This window comes from Eptatretus burgeri, chromosome 3 (genome assembly GCF_056783735.1).
Source record: "Eptatretus burgeri isolate ZD-2024b chromosome 3, Ebu_testis_v1, whole genome shotgun sequence".
NCBI classification, from domain to species: domain Eukaryota; kingdom Metazoa; phylum Chordata; class Myxini; order Myxiniformes; family Myxinidae; genus Eptatretus; species Eptatretus burgeri.
This window is the reverse complement of record NC_140963.1, coordinates 16115283-16136689: the sequence shown is the minus strand read 5'-3', so window position 1 is coordinate 16136689 and position 21407 is coordinate 16115283. Positions and strand designations below refer to the sequence as shown.

Here is a 21407-nt window from a genome sequence, read left to right as displayed (position 1 = left end):
CCAGGGCACCCCCAATTATCGCTGATCAATGCCTGCTCCGCGATTCCCCACACGGCCCGAGCGATCCGAAATGCACAGCACACCTCTGCCTGATCGCGGATTTGCCGTGTGGAGAGGCTAGGAGATGTCCGCCATCCGTGAAGAACACCCGCGGCCGCCAGCGAGGACCGATGGTACGATGTCAGGATAAACCCATGCAGAGACCAGAACAAGATGTGTGCCATTTGTGCCGTGCTCTGTACGATAATAAGGTGTCACGAGCTAAGCACGGGTCCACCTGCCATCAAGCATGTTTCGTACAGTACGCGTGGATCTGCCATGGGCCACGTGGTCAGTACTCGCGTTCGCCCAATTCTGCCATCGTGTGCGTAGGGTCAACCCCGATCTGTGTCAGGAATTGAGGGGAATGATCGGATCTAATAATTCGATGGAGGTTTGGAATGAAAAATAATATGTTTCGGTATCAGATGGAGAAATGGAGGGAAAAGAGGATACCGATATAATTAAATCCAGAAATGGGTTGAAAAGAATGTGCCGCCCCTACCTTGCACACTTGTGTCCTGCACAACATGGCGTGGTTTTTTATTTTATTTTATTATCGGCCTCTGACGATGTAGTTATTGAGACCAAGCTGTCAGCCACGCTTTCACCGATATTGGGTCATTTGCTTCTGTGTTGTGAAAAACAACATCCGTGCAGCCTCTTTAAGAGATATTCGTTCGTATGCCTTTTCAATGCAACCAGCAATTTCATCCCAGATCATTGGAAACGTCAGACGATCATCTCGAGCTTGCGGCAGAGGTTCCTTCGATGGTATCGCTGTGTCCTTGCAGCTGCGCTGTCGATGCTCGTGGTGTTGTCTCGGCTTTCCTATTCCCTCCCCCGGCTGCGGCAGGTGCTGCACGTGTTGGCCTCCACGAGGACCAAAATTCAGATTTACCTCAGGAATAAGCAGAAAAGAAGAGTAGAAATGAAGTTAGAGTGGTGTAAACAGACCAAGATTGGGGGTCCCGAAGGCTTTGCCCCAAATCCGTTATCTGATGAGCTACCCTGCGAAGGGCAGCTGCACAGGAGGTACTCCCACGGAGTGGGTTTTCAGATGTTTTTTTTGCCTCTGGAATGTTTTGTGGAATGAAGGGTTTTACAGTGGCTGGAGTGCAAATCCTGCCACCAACCTCCTAATAAGTAACCCAACTGCAGGAGGACGTCCGCAAACACAGTTGGGCACTAGATATGCATGGCCGTTGGGTCATCAGGAGCTCCTCCACCCTTTGACAGGTTTTGTTCTTCATCCTGCTGGGTGTCCAGATCATACAGCCAACTCACTAAGAAACTTGGTGGGGGAGATGGTTTATTCGCCGACAACCCGACCATGGAACAGTTTTGTACAGGTTTACATAGTACCTGCAGCAAGTCGCAGATCTGATCTGACCTGACCTGACAATATCCCCGTCCCCCCAAAGTTGACCCCCCCCCCAAAAAAAAACACATTGGTGTTTTTTCTCCTCCAATAAGACATCCGATATTGATGAAACTGGACCGCAACCTTCATCACCTGTGATGAACCAGAGTTTGTTCATGCTATTCAATAAAGAAATCCAGTTCTAAGGGGGTTTGAATGTCTGATCCAGGTGAGCGTCAGGACGTGCCATCCTATTTTCATTCTTGCCAAGTTTAAACATTCCTTTTTAATCAATGTGGATTGTGAGATTTGCAGGTTTCTTTCCTTGTGTTCTACAGGTGAACAGGACTTGCAAGCTGTGAAGGTGCATGTCATGTATGTCGATTATGGAAATCAAGAGTGGTTGTCACTGAGCCAACTTCGCTACTTGGAGCCGAAGTTTGCTGAATTGCCTCGGCAAGCCATCGCCACTTCTCTGGCCTATGTGAGCATTTCCTGCTTTGAAGTATGGACCACTATTGCTTTTTGTGTGTGACAAATCTATCTTGGTCATCGCTATTGGTGTTACGAAAAATGTTTTCATATCGTCAATGGTATCCCCCTCATACTGCTGCCACCCCCCACCCTGACGCCTGGTCCTGCCGCTTACCCATCATCACCGCCTGGACTTTGTCCTTCCACTACCTGCACCAAACCCCCTTGTTCTAACACCACCCCCGACCCCTCATACTACCCCTCGAACGACCGCCGACCCCTCATACTTCCGCAACCTCCCCCGACTCCCCCTCCTGCCGCCACCTCCCCCGACTCCACGTCCTACCGCCACCTCCCCAGACTCCACGTCCTGCCGCCACCTCCCCAGACTCCACGTCCTGCCGCCACCTCCCCAGACTCTACGTCCTGCCGCCACCTCCCCAGACTCCACGTCCTGCCGCCACCTCCCCAGACTCCACGTCCTGCCGCCACCTCCCCAGACTCCACGTCCTGCCGCCACCTCCCCAGACTCCACGTCCTGCCGCCACCTCCCCAGACTCCACGTCCTGCCGCCACCTCCCCAGACTCCACGTCCTACCGCCACCTCCCCAGACTCCACGTCCTGCCGCCACCTCCCCAGACTCCACGTCCTGCCGCCACCTCCCCAGACTCCACGTCCTGCCGCCACCTCCCCAGACTCCACGTCCTGCCGCCACCTCCCCAGACTCCACGTCCTGCCGCCACCTCCCCAGACTCCACGTCCTGCCGCCACCTCCCCAGACTCCACGTCCTGCCGCCACCTCCCCAGACTCCACGTCCTGCCGCCACCTCCCCAGACTCCACGTCCTGCCGCCACCTCCCCAGACTCCACGTCCTGCCGCCACCTCCCCAGACTCCACGTCCTGCCGCCACCTCCCCACACTCCACGTCCTGCCGCCACCTCCCCACACTCCACGTCCTGCCGCCACCTCCCCACACTCCACGTCCTGCCGCCACCTCCCCACACTCCACGTCCTGCCGCCACCTCCCCACACTCCACGTCCTGCCGCCACCTCCCCACACTCCACGTCCTGCCGCCACCTCCCCAGACCCCTCATCCTGCCGCCGCCCCCGAATCCCCGGTCCTGCCGCCATCCCCGGACCTCTCGTCCTGCCATTCCTTTTTATTCCCTTTCCTTTCTTGTATGGACCCCTAATATTTGAGACCTTAAAATATCACTCATCTCTCCATCCATTTGACTGTTGAAGGTCCAGCCATAGGAGCGCTCATTTCACAGGATGTGTCAGATTCCTGTCTTTCTCCCTCACTAATGTCGCTTCAGTTTGAGAAAACCTCTTTCTCTCTGGTGGTGGTGGTAGTGGTGATGTATTTGTGAATAATTCCTTTCTCTTTTTCACTCTATTCCTTTCTTTAGTTATTTATCTCTCCAAGGAGAAGTGAATTTTGCAGAAATTTTTCTGTAAGGCTCACTTGGCTGTGTCTAGATGGGTTTTAGTTGAGGGTCATGAGTAACACCTGAAACCCGAATCCTTTCCAGGTTCCTCCTGATGACTCCATCTCTGCGCTTTACTTCTCCGGGTTCCTTCTTGGTCTTGAGTCTCTTAATGTTTGTGCCATATCCTGATGCTTTGTGGGCTGTGCTTTCCTGCTGACGGACTTCTGGCAGCTTGTACAATGTACATGTTGCTGCGTTTGAGCCTGGGGAGTAACTGCTGAAGTATTTCTGTCAGGGTTTCCTGACATCTTTTTTCTTTCTTGCTTTCACACTTCTTTCCAATTTGTTTTTTTTTTCACAATTCTCTTTCTTCACTCTAATTTTTGCTTCTTCTTTTTCATCTCTTTTTCTCTCTATTCCTCTAGTTATTTATCTCTCCAAGGAGAAGTGAATTTTGCAGAAAATTTTCTGTGAGGCTCACTTGACTGCGCCTGGATGGCTTAGATCTTAGTGGAGTAGCGGCTGAAACCCGAATCCTATCCAGGTTCCTCCTGATGACTCCATCTTTCCTCTTTACTTCTTCAGGTTACTTCTTGGTTTTCCATTTCATGTGCTCACTGTACATTGTGGGTGGTTGGGGGTGGTGATAGAACCAGAAAGGAAGGACATTGAGTTCGGCCATCAACGTGTCTGTGATGTGGGAGCTTGTATCCTTTTGGAATGCATGCTTTAAGAAATGATGACAATGTAGAAGTGTGGCGTGCCATACCAGTTGAACTTTCCTCACGCATTTCATTGACAATTTCAGCACATTGTAGTTATTCTTTGATGTGTGGAAAATCGTATTCAAGTGGATCATGGAGAATGTTGTGTGCACTGCAGGTGTGTCCAACGCAGGAAGTAGTATGGACAAGCCGGCAGGTGCAGTGGTTCATTGACAGAATCCAGAGTTGTACCATGTATGCAGTTTTGTACTGCCTTCAAGGCACGTGTTTTTCAGTCCTCCATAATGCGCCAAAGGTGGATGGCTACTTCAGGTTTGGCAAACTTGTGTACACTGTGCGTTTTCAAATCTTGTGAATGCTTCGGTGTTCCATTTGATTTCAGATTTCTTTACTCTACTGGAAAGCTTGGGTGTCTTTGGATGTAACAAGTCACAATCATTTCATTTTTAAGCCATTCATTTTTTGTCCTCATGCTTGGTTCAGACCTGGGCATGCAAAGTGAGGTCTGTGCTGATATAATAGGAATGAGCATATCGCAGGAGCATTGCTGACTATGTTTAGCCTGTAGCCGAGGTTGAACACTGTACATACGTGCATGAGCTATAAACAGCCAATCTCAGGTTGTGTGCTGCTACCACAAGGACTGCCAATAAACAAGCCAAATAGTGCTGTAAGCGAACCAAATTCCCGAATTCAAACTCTGCGAGTTGCGATTACGAGACGAGTCCAAGTCAAGCCGTGTTTGTCTGTCAACTCGGAAACGAACTCAGATATTTCTGTCACACCAAATTAAGTAATTGCAGTATTTTGCAAGTGTGTGCGGTGGAAATGCATCCATCCGTTGGGTCCATACTCTGTACAGAGCAGTCTCCCTGGGCTATTGGGCACAATCCTGGATGTGGTGCCACTCCGACGCAGGATACATGAATGGCTCAATAATCCCAGCAAGCTAGGACTCATTTTGCCGACCTCGGAAGGATGACAGGCTGAGTCAACCCAACCTGGTATTAATTAAATGGCTGAGCGGGATTTGAACTCAGGACTGCAGGATCCGAAGTCTGCTGCCCTAACCCTGAAGCCAACACCAGGCAGGCACTGTCGCTGTGCACTGTCAAGCTCTGTTACCCTTGAGCAGGTCTCGGTATGACTCGCTCTGGGTTAACTCGGCTGTGGTTGTTATCCCGCCCCCTGGAGGGAGGAGTGGGATATTGTAATCGTCTGGTTTGTTTGTCTGTTGGGTAGTCAATCTATCTACCGTTATTTTCAGTATTTCCGTCGATATGTTGGGTAGTCGATCGAGTCGAAAAAAAAAATTTCAAAAAATTTTTTTTTTGAAATTTGTTCTACCCTTATTATCACTTTTTCGGTCGATATGTTTGTCTGTTGGGTAGTCAATCCAGTCGAAAAAAATATATATTTTTAAAAATTTTTTTGAAATTGTTCTACCGTTATTATCAGTTTTCCGTCGATATGTTTGTCTGTCTGTCTGTCTGTCTGTCTGTCTGTCTGTCTGTCTGTCTGTCTGTTCGGTCCAGTGCTCCGTTAATACAATGGCGATTTCGATGAAACTTGGTTGGTAGGTTCATACCATGACCTAGTTGTGTGCAAATGAGAACCGTTGCTCTGGACACCACCGTTGCCGAGCAACGGGACTTTGAAATTTTTGAAAATCATAAAAAAATTAATTTTTACGAAAATCAAAAATCGGGCCATGAGCGACTGTGGGCGGTACATTCAGCCATATTGTCAAAAATTTCCAGCCGGATCCAATGAAAACTGTCGGAGAAGATAGACTTTGAATGAACCCCGGTCGAAAACAATAAAAAAATGAAGTTCGTTATATCTCAGAGACTATGAGTCAGATATACATGAAACTGGTATGGTAGGTTCATGGTATGTCCTAGTTATGTGTGAGAAAGAACTGTTGCTCTGGTCCCCTGCGTTGCCAAGCAACTGCCGAAAAACCTCTATATAGGGTATTTTAACGAAAAAACAATCTGTAGCATTAACCCTTGAAGCTAGAATCATGAATTTTCTTGTGCTTAATCCTCAGGTCATTCCCCATCGAACGGGCCCATTGCGTCAGGTTCTATTGGGTAGGCGACTACCCATGTCTGCCTACCGGCGTGTCTGTATGTATGTCTGTTCGGTCCAATGCTCCGTTAATACAATGGCAATTTCGATGAAACTTGGTTGGTCGGTTCATACCATGACCGAGTTGTGTGCAAATGAGATCCGTTGCTCTGGACACCACCGTTGCCGAGCAAAGGGACTTTGAAATTTTTGAAAATCATAAAAAAATTAATTTTTACGAAAATCAAAAATCGGGCCATGAGCGACTGTGGGCGGTACATTCAGCCATATTGTCAAAAATTTCCAGCCGGATCCAATGAAAACTGTCGGAGAAGATAGACTTTGAATGAACCCCGGTCGAAAACAATAAAAAAATGAAGTTCGTTATATCTCAGAAACTATGAGTCAGATATACATGAAACTGGTATGGTAGGTTCATGGTATGTCCTAGTTATGTGTGAGAAAGAACTGTTGCTCTGGTCCCCTGCGTTGCCAAGCAACTGCCGAAAAACCTCTAAATAGGGTATTTTAACGAAAAAACAATCTGTAGCATTAACCCTTGAAGCTAGAATCATGAATTTTCTTGTGCTTAATCCTCAGGTCATTCCCCATCGAACGGGCCCATTGCGTCAGGTTCTATTGGGTAGGCGACTACCCATGTCTGCCTACCGGCGTGTCTGTATGTATGTCTGTTCGGTCCAATGCTCCGTTAATACAATGGCAATTTCGATGAAACTTGGTTGGTCGGTTCATACCATGACCGAGTTGTGTGCAAATGAGATCCGTTGCTGTGGACCCATCCGTTGCCTCGCAACGGACCTATGAAATTTTCAAAAAAAAAATCTCAAATTTGTTTTTCCGAAAATCAAAAATCGGGCCATGAGCGACTGTGGGCAGTACATTCAGCCATATTGTCAAAAATTTCCAGCCGGATCCTATGAAAACTGTCGGAGAAGATAGACTTTGAATGAACCGAGTTGATCGAGTCAAAAAATTTTTTTTTTCAAATTTTTTTTCAATTTTTCCAAAAAAAATTTCAAAAAAGAACACAATAATTCTTTTTTTAACAGTAACATCTGTGAAGGCACAGGCTTGTATTGTCAGATAGTATTCACGTACTCATTTTAGTGGGATGGCTGGGCCTGTTTCTTTGAACAAAGCAGCTGTATTCTTGGTTTTAAGCTGGAGACTGCAACACGAAGATCATCCTCAACTCTAATGAGCCGTGATCTGTATTTGTTCTTGATAAATGTCAGCGAGGAAAAGGTCTTCTCACAAAGGTATGTAGATCCAAATGGAATAAGTATATCAATTGCAGCCTTTGATAGTCCTGGGTATTATGCGGCCACTGACAGCCAAAATTCCTCCAGTGTGGATGAGGCAAAAGCGGTCTTTAATGTGCGGTCAGAGGAGAGGTCCAAGAGCGCATCCTCAAGCTCCGATGACAGGTGTCGTGCAGATGAGGTGATGAAAGGCTGGCGTATCCAGTCGTTTCTCTCTGGGGTGTCGTCTTTTGGGAAGTAACTACCGATTGAAGTGGCCAAGCAGGCTTCTGAGGTGAGTCGCAATGTCTTTTTATTGTTTGGATGCTTATGTCAAATTTGTCCAAGAAGTCCTCGAGCTCAGGGAACATTTCCACACTTCCTTCTTCGACTCTCGCTGCCCACCGCTCAAGCTTCTTAGTAAACGCTGTAACCTTGTCAGAAAGCGTGAGGACATTGGTGTTTGGGCCTTGGAGAGACAAGTTTAGACTGTTCAGTTTATCAAATATGCCTGCCAGATATGCAAGGCCAGTAACCCATGTGGGGTCGGTCAGGTGGTCAGCGAGGGGGGAGCTGCAATCTGAGAGGAAAATGCGAACCTCCTCACGCAGTTCAAACAGTCCGGTTAAAACTTTCCCCCGTGATAGACATCTGACCTCTGTGTGAAATAGTAGAGATTCGTGTTCCGATCCCATTTCCTGGCAGAGTGTGGAAAACAGTCTGGTATTCACCGGACGGGATTTGATGAAGTTTACCACTTTAATTTCTGTTTGGAGAACATTGCGGAGTTGTGGCTCGAGGTTCTTGCTGGCGAGGGCCTCTCTGTGAGTAATGCAATTAGTGAATTTGACATGTGGCGCCACTTCCAAAACTTTAGCTTTCAGTCCCCTTCTTGTACCTTGCATGGCGCCAGCTCCATCTGTACATACAGAGATGCAATTTTGCCAACTTAGCCCCTCCTCGCGCATTTTACTGTCCAGTTTGTTTAAAATGTCATGACCAGTGCAAGTTCCTTCAAGTGTCGAGCAAAACAACATATCCTTGTACATTTTCCCCTCGTAGCTGTATCTTGCAAAAACAAGTAACTGTGCATCACTGGAAACATCCATTGTTTTGTCAATTTGGAGGGAAAATCTTCCACTTTTCTTCACTCGGTCAATGAGCTGCTCTTTAATGTCGTTGGCCATTTCACCACTGCGCCTCGCCATTGTGTCATTAGACAGTGGAATAGTCTCAAGTGTGCTAGCTATTTTTTCACTATGTATAGCTGTGGTCATTGTAATCGCTGCTGGGCGGATCAGGCTCTGCAATAGTTTCGGGCTTTTTGGATTGAGCAACCAGGTATGCCACTTCATATGAAGCCAACAGGACTTTGATAGGGATTGTAGAGTGCTCACGTACAGTCGTCTTTTGGCTCTGTTGTTCTCCCTCCTTAAGACAAAAAAATCTAATGGTTTGTCAATGTAGGATGGGTGTTTGGTTTGTAAATGTCTCTTCAATTTCACTGGTTTCAAGCTTTCGTGAGCAAGCACTTCTGAACACAGAACACACTGTGGATATTCAAATTCATTTTTGGCTCGGCATGTGAATCCATACTTCAGAAAGTCAATCTGATATTTCCGACTCTTGTTGGAGGCCAAATCTGCCGCCGGCGCCTTACGTTTTTCAGTTGAACTTGTAACAGTTGGCCCACCTTCACATGTGTCGTCTTGGTCCGCATCTTGAGCTGGCAGACGTTTTTTGACGAGCCACCGATCCATATTCAGCCACCTTGCAGTCGTTAGCTAGCGCTAACATTGACTTTCAGCACCCGACACTGTGCTTCTCTCTCTCTCTCTCTCTCTCTCTCTCTCTCTCTCTCTCTCTCTCTCTCGCTCGCTCGCACGCACGCACGCACGCACGCACGCACGCACGCACGCACGCACACTCACTCACTCACACCACACATACTAATTTCACTTGCTGCTCAAATCTGTTTCATAATGACTACATTATAACATTGGTATGGGGGATTTAATTGAAAAATCATTTTCAAAATATTGTTGCGGATTCGCGCCCGCCGGCGTGCTGACGGCCACGTAACTCGAATCGCGGCACGTCGCCCACCGGACGGACAATCCAGTCGTGACCCTCTCGGACTAACGCCGGGAACCAGTCACGGGTGGACCTTTCGGTCTCACCGCGATCGAGCCAATCAGCCCCCGCGTGGGATAGGGTTGCTCGCCAAATTCGACCTACCTAAGTACCCACGCGGAGGGTAGACCGGGCGATCGCACCTCGCCGCAGGTCGACTTCGGACACGGGCCACTTAAGCGACCCGTTCCGTACTATCGGGATAACCGAGCGGTGTTATCGTCGACCTCGACGGTTCGATTAATTATCGGGCGTATTCAGCCCACTACCAACCCTTTACGTGAAGCAAGATGAGGATTCAATGAAGGAAATGACGAAGCGAAGCGGGAAACAGTTCAACACAAAGCACATTTATTCGCGCTGAACGGAAAGCACACATATTCAATTACACCAAAAGCACATGTAAAAGGAGAAGAAACACAATATTACACAAAAAGCAAATATAAAAGAGAAACACAATGCAGAGCTATCCGACTACCGAGCACACGGCAACACTTATACAATTTTACTTCACAGACGGCGCCGACAACACATACCCAAAACCAAGGAAAAGAACAGAGAACCCTCAAAGATGAGGCGGGCCTGAGGCCGAGACCGGGTCGGGCCTACCCGTCTGGTGATGAGACGCGGAGCGGCGATGGTGCCTCAACTCCGCGGGCCTCGCGGGCAGTGTCTGGTAGGGGGTGGGAAAGGGGCCCCCTTGGTCGCACTATCTCAGCGCGGGGGGAAACAGGAGGGGGTTGCTGATGCTCGGGGTATAGAGGATTCCTACTCTGGCTCGAGTCCCGCGACGAGCGTCTCCACCTCGGCCAGGTCGCGCTGTCGGCCTCCTTGGGGTGCAGCTCCCTGCACGATGCGAGCACCCCCTCGTCTGCCCTCGCCGCCTCTCCACAGCTCCGTCCCCTCCGCTCCGACTCCAACGCACACGACGACGACCAGCTCCTTCTTCCCAACTCCACCGCCCGCGAAGTCTTAACTCTCTGTTCTCGTGTTTCTGATGAACACGGTCGCTTATATAAGCCCCGTGGCTTCGCCTTTGACCCCCCTCCCCCTTCGACCTTTCACCTCGCTCCCCATTGGCCCGAGAAAAAGTGGGCGTGAATGCTTTTTGATCCATAAATTTGCATATATCGATCGCCCTCCAACGCCCTGGAGGCGGGGCCAAATCGCCCCTCGCTCACCGATTGGACGGCAAAAAGTGGGCGTGTGTCGTTTTTTATCCGTTTTTGAAGCACAAAATCCGTGATTTTGTACACGCTGTTCGGCGCGCGCCCTGCACGAGTCCAACACCGGTACCCACAAGCAGCGCAAGAACGGTGGCGATGCGACGGTTGCGAGGTGTGACGTGAAGCGGCGCCGCGGTGGGTGGTTGATGTTGTGGTTGTGGTGGTAATCATGGCGGCTGGTCCAAAATAAAGATAGCAAAACAAAAACGGCTATCCTGAAGAGTCGCAGCACGCATAAATGACATGTATTCCCACTAGACAACGGGTTTGGGCCTAACTACACATGTACTTACCGAGATATCTCACCTAAGGGACCTGAATGGTGGTTTGCGAATTTGGTAACCACAACACTACCCCCTCCCCTTTTTACAGACTCGTCCCGAGTCGTCAAATTTTCGTGTGCCATCATGTGTAGTTTTCCCCTAGTACATTTTACCTACGGATCCCTGAGTGCGACATTCATGGTATTCGTGTCCCCAAAATAAATAACCTGAGGGCTGCGTAACTACCTAAACAAACTCACTCACACGGACGACTTAAATAAAATTGCCGGCGCTAGACAGACATGCCGGGGGCGCACTCATATTTACAATACATCTTAACCTTAACTTACAAATTTTACACTAAACCATGGCCCAGGATCACTGAACTCTGCAAAAAGAAAGCAGTTAGCAGGGAGCCAGGCTGCCCGCATGCAGTCTCTGGCTCAAACAATGCAGGTGACAGGGAACGTGGCTGGCTGCTCACACGCAGTCCAAGGCCTTCCTTTTTGAACTGAACGCAGTGAACCACAACGGTGCATGGGCTGCAGAACGCAGTCTCCGTGCCAGCTCAAGTGGCACACGCAATGAACACAACGAATGGATGGATGAACACAAACACGGTGCACGGGCCGCCACTGCAGGCCCGTGTTGTAGCTGCCAACAGGGCAGTTCTCGCAGCTTGCAAACTGTTGCCTTGCGGATCCTGGCGCACATGGAAATGAACAGGGGCGGGGGGGCAAAGCAAAAATTGAACGGGGCTGGTGAACAGGGGCAGTGGGCATGGCATGGCAAAGGCAGCAGGCAAACACAGCCCGCAGAAGAAGGCCGCTGCAGGCAAACACAGCCGGCAGATGAACTGGCCGGCACAGGCCTTGAAGAAAAAACAGCCAGCCGGCAGATGAAGTGGGCCGGCACAGGCCTTGCAGCACAGCAGCTGCAGACGATCTAGCCGGCACAGACCTTGCAGCAAAACAACAGCTGCCGATGAAGTTGGCCGGCACAGGCCTTGAAGAAAAATAGCCAGCCGGCAGATGAAGTTGGCCAGCCTTTGCCGTTCAGTGAAGGTTGGTGGAGGGAGTGCGGTGGTGCTGGCCACTCGGAAGGCGGGCTCGGACCTACCCTACGGTCTCCCTCCCAACCTATCGCCTTTGCCTGTCACTGTACATACCCACTCCCTTAATTTGTCAAACCCCAATTTAGCCCCAACTTATTTTTTTGTTGTTTTTATTTTTACTTCCCCACTATAAATCGTCCCCTAACCCCCTTTATCGTCCTTGTTCGGCTAACCTATCCTGTCACCTAGCCTACTCCCAACCCCTACGTTCCCTTCCCGGAGGGGAACAAGGGAGAGCTAACGTCCTGTGTCGAGGCCCAACGAAGCCCCAGAATGGCCTCCCCAGAGTTCGGCGATCTAACCCAAAGTGGGTCCAGCGGCCCACAACGAGAGCGAGGGGATGGATGGTGCGGAGGGGTACATCTCCTAATCTACCCTATCCATTTAACAGTTAAACTACCCCGGGGCTTTCAACAAGCGCCTCTCGCTTAAACTATTGGTTCTCACAACCCAGATTCCCGTCGCCTATGTTGGTGTCCTCACAATTTCGGGCCTCGCCCCCCCAATTTTCTCTCCGTGCCCTCACACGGTCTCCTGGCTGGGACACGTGGCTCCCTTTGGCAGGCACGACCCTCTGCCGATTCTCCGACAATGGCACCCCCGGGCACTACACTGCCTCCGAGCCTACCAGCTCCCTAACACCAGGGAGTGCCCCCCATGGCACCTCCCCTGAAACGCACACGTGGCAGGCTGGCTTCCCAGGCCCCTTTCCGAGGGTCACCCTTGCCCACAACACTGCCCACGCGGCTAATGGCGCCCCGGGCCCCCGCACCAAGCAGGCGCACCCGTGCCCACTACGCTATCCCGGCCCCCCATGGGCCCTTGGCCTACCACGGCCGACTAGCCTGGTGCCCGGGGTACCCACTCAGCGATACTCACCTTTCGCAGCCACGCTCCCAAGCCCGTCAACAGGGCTCCTGCACCCCTCCAAACGGGTTTCGAGCCTACATTCACACCAACAACAAAACAACCTCCATTTTTCAATTTGACTAACCCAGCTAACTCACTTTACTCTGACCCCGGGGTCCCTTGGGCGGGAGTCACTCCTCCCCCCAATCACTCATCGCACCATGCATTCCCCATTCACTCCATACACACAGACCCGCTGGCCTCACTCACTCGTCATGTACTCACCTCACAACTCTCCAACTCTTCAACACACACACCGCTGAACTCTGCCATCCTTCTAACTACATCCCCTAACTAACTCGTGCTCCCACGTCGTCCCTTAAACTATAGCACGTTCCTTTTAACACTACGTAGCTAAACTACGTCAACTCTACACATCCAAAGTCTGTCTCTGTCTCCAAATCAATCATTTAATTTCCCAACCTAAAGCTCACTAAATCCCTCTACCTAATCCATTCCACGGACTCCATGAGGACTTACCCCTGCCCCATGAAGTCGGTCTAACTAAGCTAACCCTTCCCCCTAACTAGTTTCCATCCTGTGCCCAGGTAAGGGGGTCTTTCACCCCTTGCCCAGGAATCCTGTGCACCCGAAAGTGAGGCTTGTTTTTTTTTTTGTTTTTTTTTCATGCGCAGCACCTGCGCGGCAACTCGCGCACTTTACACCTGCCCGTGACGTCATGCAGCTGCACGTGTTCCTCGTCCCTCCTTGGACGGTACCATCCGGCAGAGATACCCCTCCTGCCGGATTCCAACCCCACGTGCAGCCATGGCGTCACCGTGCGCATAAAAAAAAAACACAAGCCCCACGTCTCGAGGGGTTCCCCACGCGAACACATGTGCTTTGCCCGTTGGAGCTGAACACACACGATCGCGTGGAGAACCCGTCCGGTCCAAATCCATTTACCTGCCTAAACTTTGTCCGTCCGCGGGATCGGCAAATCCACCGCATGCGTTTCCGGACCGGGACTTCACTCTCGCAAGCGAGCACGTGGTGGCCTCGTGCGTTGCACAGCACGAACCGCGTGCTCACTGCTGGGTGAACCCGGCACGGTCCTCGAAACAACCACAGCCGCCACTCGGCTTTCTCTCCTCTGTCGCCGTCTCCGTCTCCATTCCACACACGCATACCTGCGTGTTACGACGCACACAGTCCACTCCATCACATTCACACCGGGAGACGCGGCTGCGTGCTCCCGCATGCCAACCGACATCTCCCTCACATACCGCTCTCTCACACACACGGTCTCCCTTGCACTCGGCCGTTCACTCACGCATGCTACCTCCCTCGCACACGTGGGGGCACTTAACCGCTGTGCCTCATCCACACACCGTGCCTCACTCACACACGCGGGGGCACACACCCGCGGTGCCTCACTCACACACACGGCGACACTCATACACGGTGCCTCATCCACACACGCGGGGGCACTCAACCGCGGTGTCTCATCCATACTCCGTGCCTCACTCACACATACGGGGGCACTCACCCGCGGTGCCTCACCCACACACGCGGGGGCACTCACCCGCGGTGCTTCACTCACACTGGCCGTTTCATCCACACACACGGCCTCACTCACACACGGTGCCTCACCCACACACGGCGTGCTGGGAAGCACGTACCCTGGCACCATCGCCACCACACCACTCACACACGGGGTCGCTTCCACACACGGGGACGCACTCACACCTTGCACCACACACACAGGGACAACCACACTGGGGATTAGTGTCCCCACAAGGGTCTCCGGGGCCTCTACACCCCCCAAGCTCTCCGTGCACCTGTCCACAGCACTCGTCCCCTCAACCTCGCAAAGCACGACCGAACTCACCTGGTCGTGACTCGCCTCAAGGGGGCATACTCCCTCCCCTTGTTCCTGGAGGAGGTCATCCAGCTGCTCGCACCGGGTCCCAACACGCTCCGCGAGCTCACCCCCATTGTCCTCCACTACCTCCGTGTGTGTGTGTGCGTCACTTACCCCGTCCTCACCGTGCAGTCTCTCCTCTATCGTTCCTATCTCCCGTGTCTCTGCCAACTCTTCACCCTTTACCTCCCTTGTCTCAACTATTATTATTTCCTTTGTCGTCACCTCGTGTCTCGTCTCACACGTTTTAGTCTCCCCATTTAATTTTTCCCTTTTGGTCACCGTCGATTCCTCTGTCACGACCCTCGCCCAACACGCCCCCCGAATTATTTTTTTACCCGCCTCCACCGCGGGCCTGTCAGCCGTTGCACCCCCTTCCAGCTTGTTTGCTCCCACACGTGGAGTCGCCATTCCCAGCTCTCTGGTCACGGCCTTCATGCCCGCCTGCAGGCATCGGCCCATGTTCTGCGTCTCACCCTGCAGCTCTTTCATTTCTTCCTTCATGTGCTGTGTATTCGCATCCATCGTCGTTTTCACTTCATTTGTATTTGTATCCATCTTTTCGTTCATGCCTTTCATTTCGTTTGTATTTGCATCCATCTTTTCGTTCATTTGTTGTGTATTCGCATCCATCTTTTCGTTCATTTGTTGTGTATTCGCATGCATCTTTTCGTTCATTGCCGCCAGCATGGCGCATAGCTGGGCCATGTCGGATGCACTCAGCTGAGCCGTTTCGGCAAGAGTTGGGGAAGGGTTTTGGTGGAGAGGGGGGGGGGAGGTGTCATACACCGCGGCTGCTGCCGCACCCATTTCGGGCTCTGGGTTCAGTTGGGCGAGTTCATGTTCCTGCACGGGCATTCCATCCTGGGCCATGGATTCTACACATTCTACATCCATTTCTAATACCCCCGGCTCCCGCTCGCCTTGAGACGCCATCTTGCTTCTCTTAAAGGGTTAATTTGAATCGCTCGTAATTTAGAGGGAATCGGGGGTCGCTTCTCTCACCCCTGGACCGATTCCCGTGAATTTAGCCGGAGACAGGAGAGCCCGTTTTCCTGTTCTCAGATACCAATGCCGCGAGGAGGGCGATGAATTTGTATCGCACGACCTGACACCAGTGTTGCGGATTCGCGCCCGCCGGCGTGCTGACGGCCACGTAACTCGAATCGCGGCACGTCGCCCACCGGACGGACAATCCAGTCGTGACCCTCTCGGACTAACGCCGGGAACCAGTCACGGGTGGACCTTTCGGTCTCACCGCGATCGAGCCAATCAGCCCCCGCGTGGGATAGGGTTGCTATCATGTAATATCATGCACACGTTAAAGGGTTTCGTAATGCTTGCTGGTGGAGTGACATTTAAAGATTTGACAATTGGGTTCTATATCATATATCCATGCTTCAATATCACTTGACAACCTTGCTGCATTTGAGGCAGTTTCCATGGCAGGTCTCCCTCAAATGTCTAATTACCTCTGCCACCGAAGGTGAAGGAGGTTATGTTTTCACACTTTTCTGTCCGTTTTCTTGTTTGTCTGTTTGTTTGTCTGTGTACAGGATATCTCAAAAAGTAGAGGATATCTCAAAAAGTTGTGGACGGATCAAGATAAAACTTGGTGGACAGGTTCGGTGTATGACAAGCACGAAGTGATTCAATTTTGGTGAAGATCTGGATCCGGATCCGGATCCGACTTCTAGAATTCTTAAGTTACTCTTCACCATTGAGAGATATGGCCAAAAAAACGATATATTGTTGTTGGGCCGGACGTCGGCTGCGAGCACGACCGCGAGATGGAGCTGTAGCGTCGGCTCGACCGATCGCCCAGAATTCAGATCGTACTTCTTCGGAAAACTCCGGAAAAGTACGGGTCCCTTTTTTGGACCGTGAAGGGTCACTATTTCTACCACGTGGTACAGGGTTATTTGCCAAATCTTCAAAATACCTAGAGACCACGTGGCGATCTACCGAGTCTTCACACCCTCGACGGCACCCGTACGGAACGAGCTGCTTAGCGTGCTCGTTCCGTGTGCGACCCGAGCGGTTTGATCGCCGAATTCCGTCGGTCCGATTTTCCCGTTACAACGGCTACGGAAGTGGCTTGCTAATTCCCCAGCACGCGACATGCTCAGTCAATACAAGAAAAGACGAGGATGAGCTGAAACATTGAACAATAGGATATTTATTTACAATTGGGAAATGAGGGAAGCATGTAAGGGCAGAGCTAAACCGACTATTGAGAATTGCAATTTTATACAGCACAAGCACTTAAACAATTTACTACTTAAAAACGGGGCCCACAGGACACACACGCGCACACACGAATACCCCAAAATGACCGGACCAATTGGTCTTTATTGAGACCAAGCTCGGACCTGTCCGCCTCGTGCGGTCTTCAAGTCGAGTCGACCCGGGCCCCAGCGAGAGGCGAGCCGAATCCAGGCACCGGCGAGTGACCCCTTTCGGTTCTTGCCCGGGGTGGGGGGGGGGGCGGTGTCTCGCGAGCGCTTGATCGTGCGGAGGAGGAAGAAGACGACGACCAAGCCTCGCCAGACAGACCCCCACGCCTCCAAGGAGACTGGAGGATCCTCTGCTCCTTTATATCCTCCTCGGCGCGCTCGCTCAGGCAACATTAGTTTCATCGTTTTAAGGCGGGGCTCAACCTTTTCCCCACTTGGCGCTTTGCCCAGTGAATCGGTGGGTGGGGCATAACCTTTTCCCCACTTGGGGCTTTGCCAAGTGAGCGCGAGGAGAATGCTGGGAGCAGAGGGTTGTCGTTGTTCTTTTATTCCGAGCTGGACTGGTCCGCAGCTGTTATTGTTCTTGTCAGTGTTGTTAAATAAACGAAAGAAAAACCCTATCAAAATAACTATGCAGCGCATTTACATTTAATCACCCATGAGACAACGGCAAGGAAGCTATCTAGAAAACACATACTTACCGAAATAACTAATCGAAAGAACCTGAATGTTGAGTGCGATAGTTTTCCAAATCCGCAACAATATAGCACAATATTTCAAAAATGTTTTTGGCCAGATATGTTCTTGTGGATCAGGCATTACGTGGCGGAGTTGTGCACGCTACCGAGTGTCTTTGTTAGCACAGGTCAACAACACAGGTGTTAATAGAAAACAATGTTGAATTTTTTAGTTTGTCTTACATTTTTGAAGTTAAATTTTTCACAAATGTTTCCTCTTTGCAAAGGTATTTTGTGGATTATAACTTTGTGATTCTGAGTCGACAAAGTTTTAATTTTATTTCCATGTTCCCTGGTTTATCTTGCAGAGTTCAGTCAAACATAGCTTCGATGATGCTAATGGAGGGTATGGCCAGTTGCAGTTCCTTTATGAAATACTCTGGTAAGTTCTGCCTTTTTACACTGTTCCTTTTTAAATTATTACTTATGAAAATCAAAGATTTTTGAAGTTTCCAATTGGTCAGTAGATTTTGTTATTCTGTTTGTTTGTTTCAATCTCTGACAGATCACAATTCTAAACTGATCGTCATGAAACTTTTCCAAGTTTGAGCGGTAGTCTCAACTGAGAAGCCTATTGATTTTGAGGTCAAAGGTTTAAGGTCATCTTTCGGTCAAATTTCTAAAATCGTCATTTTTCATCCGATTCGTTTGAAAATCAAACAGCAGTTGCATAGTGCCTTACTGAATTGGAAAACAAACTATTTTTGAGATCAAAAGGGCAACTCAAGGTCAAACTTCTAACATCAACTTCAATCTGAATAATTATGACGTTTCATCCGATTGACCTGAGCTTTGATTAACCAATTAAAATCTCAATGAATGCACAATTTGATGTATCCGTGGAAACCTTTGGAGAGGGGGGTGGAAATGACAAGTGCTCTGCACATCTTTTTCTTGTTTGTCTGTTTGTGTTTATGTTTATCGCCGACAGGTCACAATTTTTAACCAATCTTCAAAATCTTCACCACATGGTGGAGTTTGTCATAAGCAAGAAGCCTATTGTTTTTTGAGATCAAAAGGTCAACATAGGCCAATGGTCAACATTTGTCAAATTTCTAAAATCCTCAATTTTCATCAGATTGACTGGAAATTCGAACATGATTTGTAAATCGGGCCACTGAATTCAACCACCATTTCTTTTTTGACGTCATCATTGGCCAAATTTCTAAAATTGTCAATTTTCATTCGATTGACTTGAAATTTGAAGAGTTGCATGCATATTTGGTCATTAAATTCAACTATCTTATTTTTGAGGTCAACATAGGCCAAAGGTCCTGCGTCATAGTGGTGACCCATCCAGGATTTTGCCCAACAGCCCAGGAGACTCCTTTGGCAGCACCGACGCTCTACAGAGTATGGTCCCAACAGATGAATGGATAGGCCAAAGGTCAACAACTTAGGTATGATTTCTAAAAGCCTCAATTTTCATCTGATTGAGCTCAAATTTGAAGAGGATTTATGGTTCAGGTCACTGAATTCAAGCAGCCAATTATTTTTGAGGTCAACATCAACCAAAAAGTCAACATAGGCCAAAGGTCAGCAATTGATGTCAAATTTCTAAAATCCTCAATTTTCATCCCATTGACTTGTAGATTTGAAGAGGATTTGCATATCGGGTCACTGAATTCCACCACCAATTGTTGTTGAGGTCAACATCAGCTAAAAGGTCAACATAGGCTGAATTTCTAAAATTGTCAATTTTCATCTGATTGACTTTAAATAGAAATTTGAAGAGTAGCAGCATATTTGGTCATTGAGTAAAGCCACCAATTATTTTTGAGGTCAACATAGACCCACTGGCGTAGCGAGGTGGGGGGCGAACTGGGCGGTGCCCGGAGCGGCACTTTTGGGGGGGGGGCAAATTTGTTTTGTTCCGTTTATCATCTATCACTATCGACACTTATGAGGACAATTTTCCTGTGGCGTGTGAAAGCATAAACGCAGGGAGGTGGTGAACTGTGCAAATGGCCCCACCCTCCGTGTGCTGACCAATGGTTGTGGCCAACGATGTCTCAAAGAGAGGGGGCGGGCAAAAAGGAGCAAGCGGCATGCTGGGAAACTAAACCCGAAGACGAGGCAGCGAGACATTCGCCATTCTCGTCTCATTCTTGTGTTCCCGTCTCACCAGGGGCATACCTAGAGACGAGTGTTTGACACCCGTGGCGGACCCTTCCTTTGGCACCCCCCCCCCCCCCCACCGAGATGAATAATTAAAAAAAAATCAAATATACAGAGAAAACACATCATGTGTGCAAGTAAGAATTCAAGCAGGTTACAGGACTGAACCTGCAGTGAGCAAATTGGAAATAAGACAATCGATTTTAAATGGTGCAAACCGCTTAAATATGCCTCATGTCCTCCAATAAAGAAGAACCTTTCCAAACCACCATGTTTTATTCGATAATAGTTTGTTGTTGTTTAGTTTTTCTTGTTGTTGTGCAGTTTTTTTGTGTTATTCTTTAGTTGCATCAGGACAGTCAGGTCACCCGCCTGTTGGTGAAGTAACCGTCAGTCCCCCACGGAGCCACTTTTTAATCGGTGTAGTAATTCTGACATGGTGCGATATTATTATTATTATTATTTTATTTCAGGGATGATTAACAAAATAACAAATAATAAAAGTCAGGTACAAAAAAGGAAGTGGGCGGGGACGATCAACTTGTGTTTTATGTTTATATTTGGCCTATATCTGACACGTGCCCTTCTTGGACTCAAGATTATTTTGGTAAGTGTAACAAATAAAATAACTTTATTACAGAGTTACTGTCTTCGGTAAATAATAATGTAATGTCACTTGCACCGCCCTCCCCACACCCCCTGAGTACGCCAATGTGTCTCATTCCTGTGTTCCTGAACGCTTAGTCAGCTGATGACAAATTTGAAAGGTGGAAAACAAAGGTGTAACTTTTTATTTGCAAATGCGCTGTACTTGATTCAATTTGCAACAATATTGTTTAATTATGCTTTGTGTTTAATTCAGCATGTGAGTTACGAGGGGGCGGTAATTTTACATCTCGCCCTGAGTGGCATTTTTCCTCGATACGCCACTGCATAGGCCAAAGGTCAACAACTTCGGCAAGATTTCTAAAATCCTCAATTTTCATTCTATTGACTTTAAATTTGAAGAGGATTTATATTTCAGGTCACTCAATTCAACCAGGCAATTATTTTTGAGGTCAACATGGGCCAAAATGTCGACATGGGCCAAATTTCTAAAATTATCAATTTTCGATCGATTGACTTGAAATTTGAAGAGGATTTGCATATTTGGTCATTTAATTCAACCACCAATTATTTTCAAGGTCAAGTTTGTTTTGTGGATTTCGCAAGTATCGTTCTATGCATGGCATTTTTCTTGTTATTTGTGATACTTCTCCAAAGGGAAGTCTCATAATGTAACGGTTTTGTCGGATTATATATTTGGCCTCATACGACAAATTGAAAACTCTTCATCGTACAAACCTAAAACTTTGTATTTTTGCATCCTGTAAATTGAGTTTTCTGGACTATGTTATCGTAATGGTCATTAGATAAGTGATATCCCAAATTTCC

At 49.0% G+C, this 21407-nt stretch overlaps 1 protein-coding gene across 3 annotated transcripts in view; it reads left to right on the top strand.

Moving 5' to 3' along the window:
* Positions 1-21407, top strand: part of LOC147029448 (uncharacterized) — a 105228-nt gene that overhangs the window by 78439 nt on the left and 5382 nt on the right. For all 3 annotated transcript variants that reach the window (XM_085872496.1, XM_085872495.1, XM_085872494.1), the window contains exons 7-9: positions 1741-1886; positions 4195-4349; positions 18164-18237. In XM_085872496.1, the coding sequence (XP_085728622.1) occupies positions 1741-1886; positions 4195-4349; positions 18164-18237 (375 nt within the window). The remainder of the gene's footprint in view (positions 1-1740; positions 1887-4194; positions 4350-18163; positions 18238-21407) is intronic.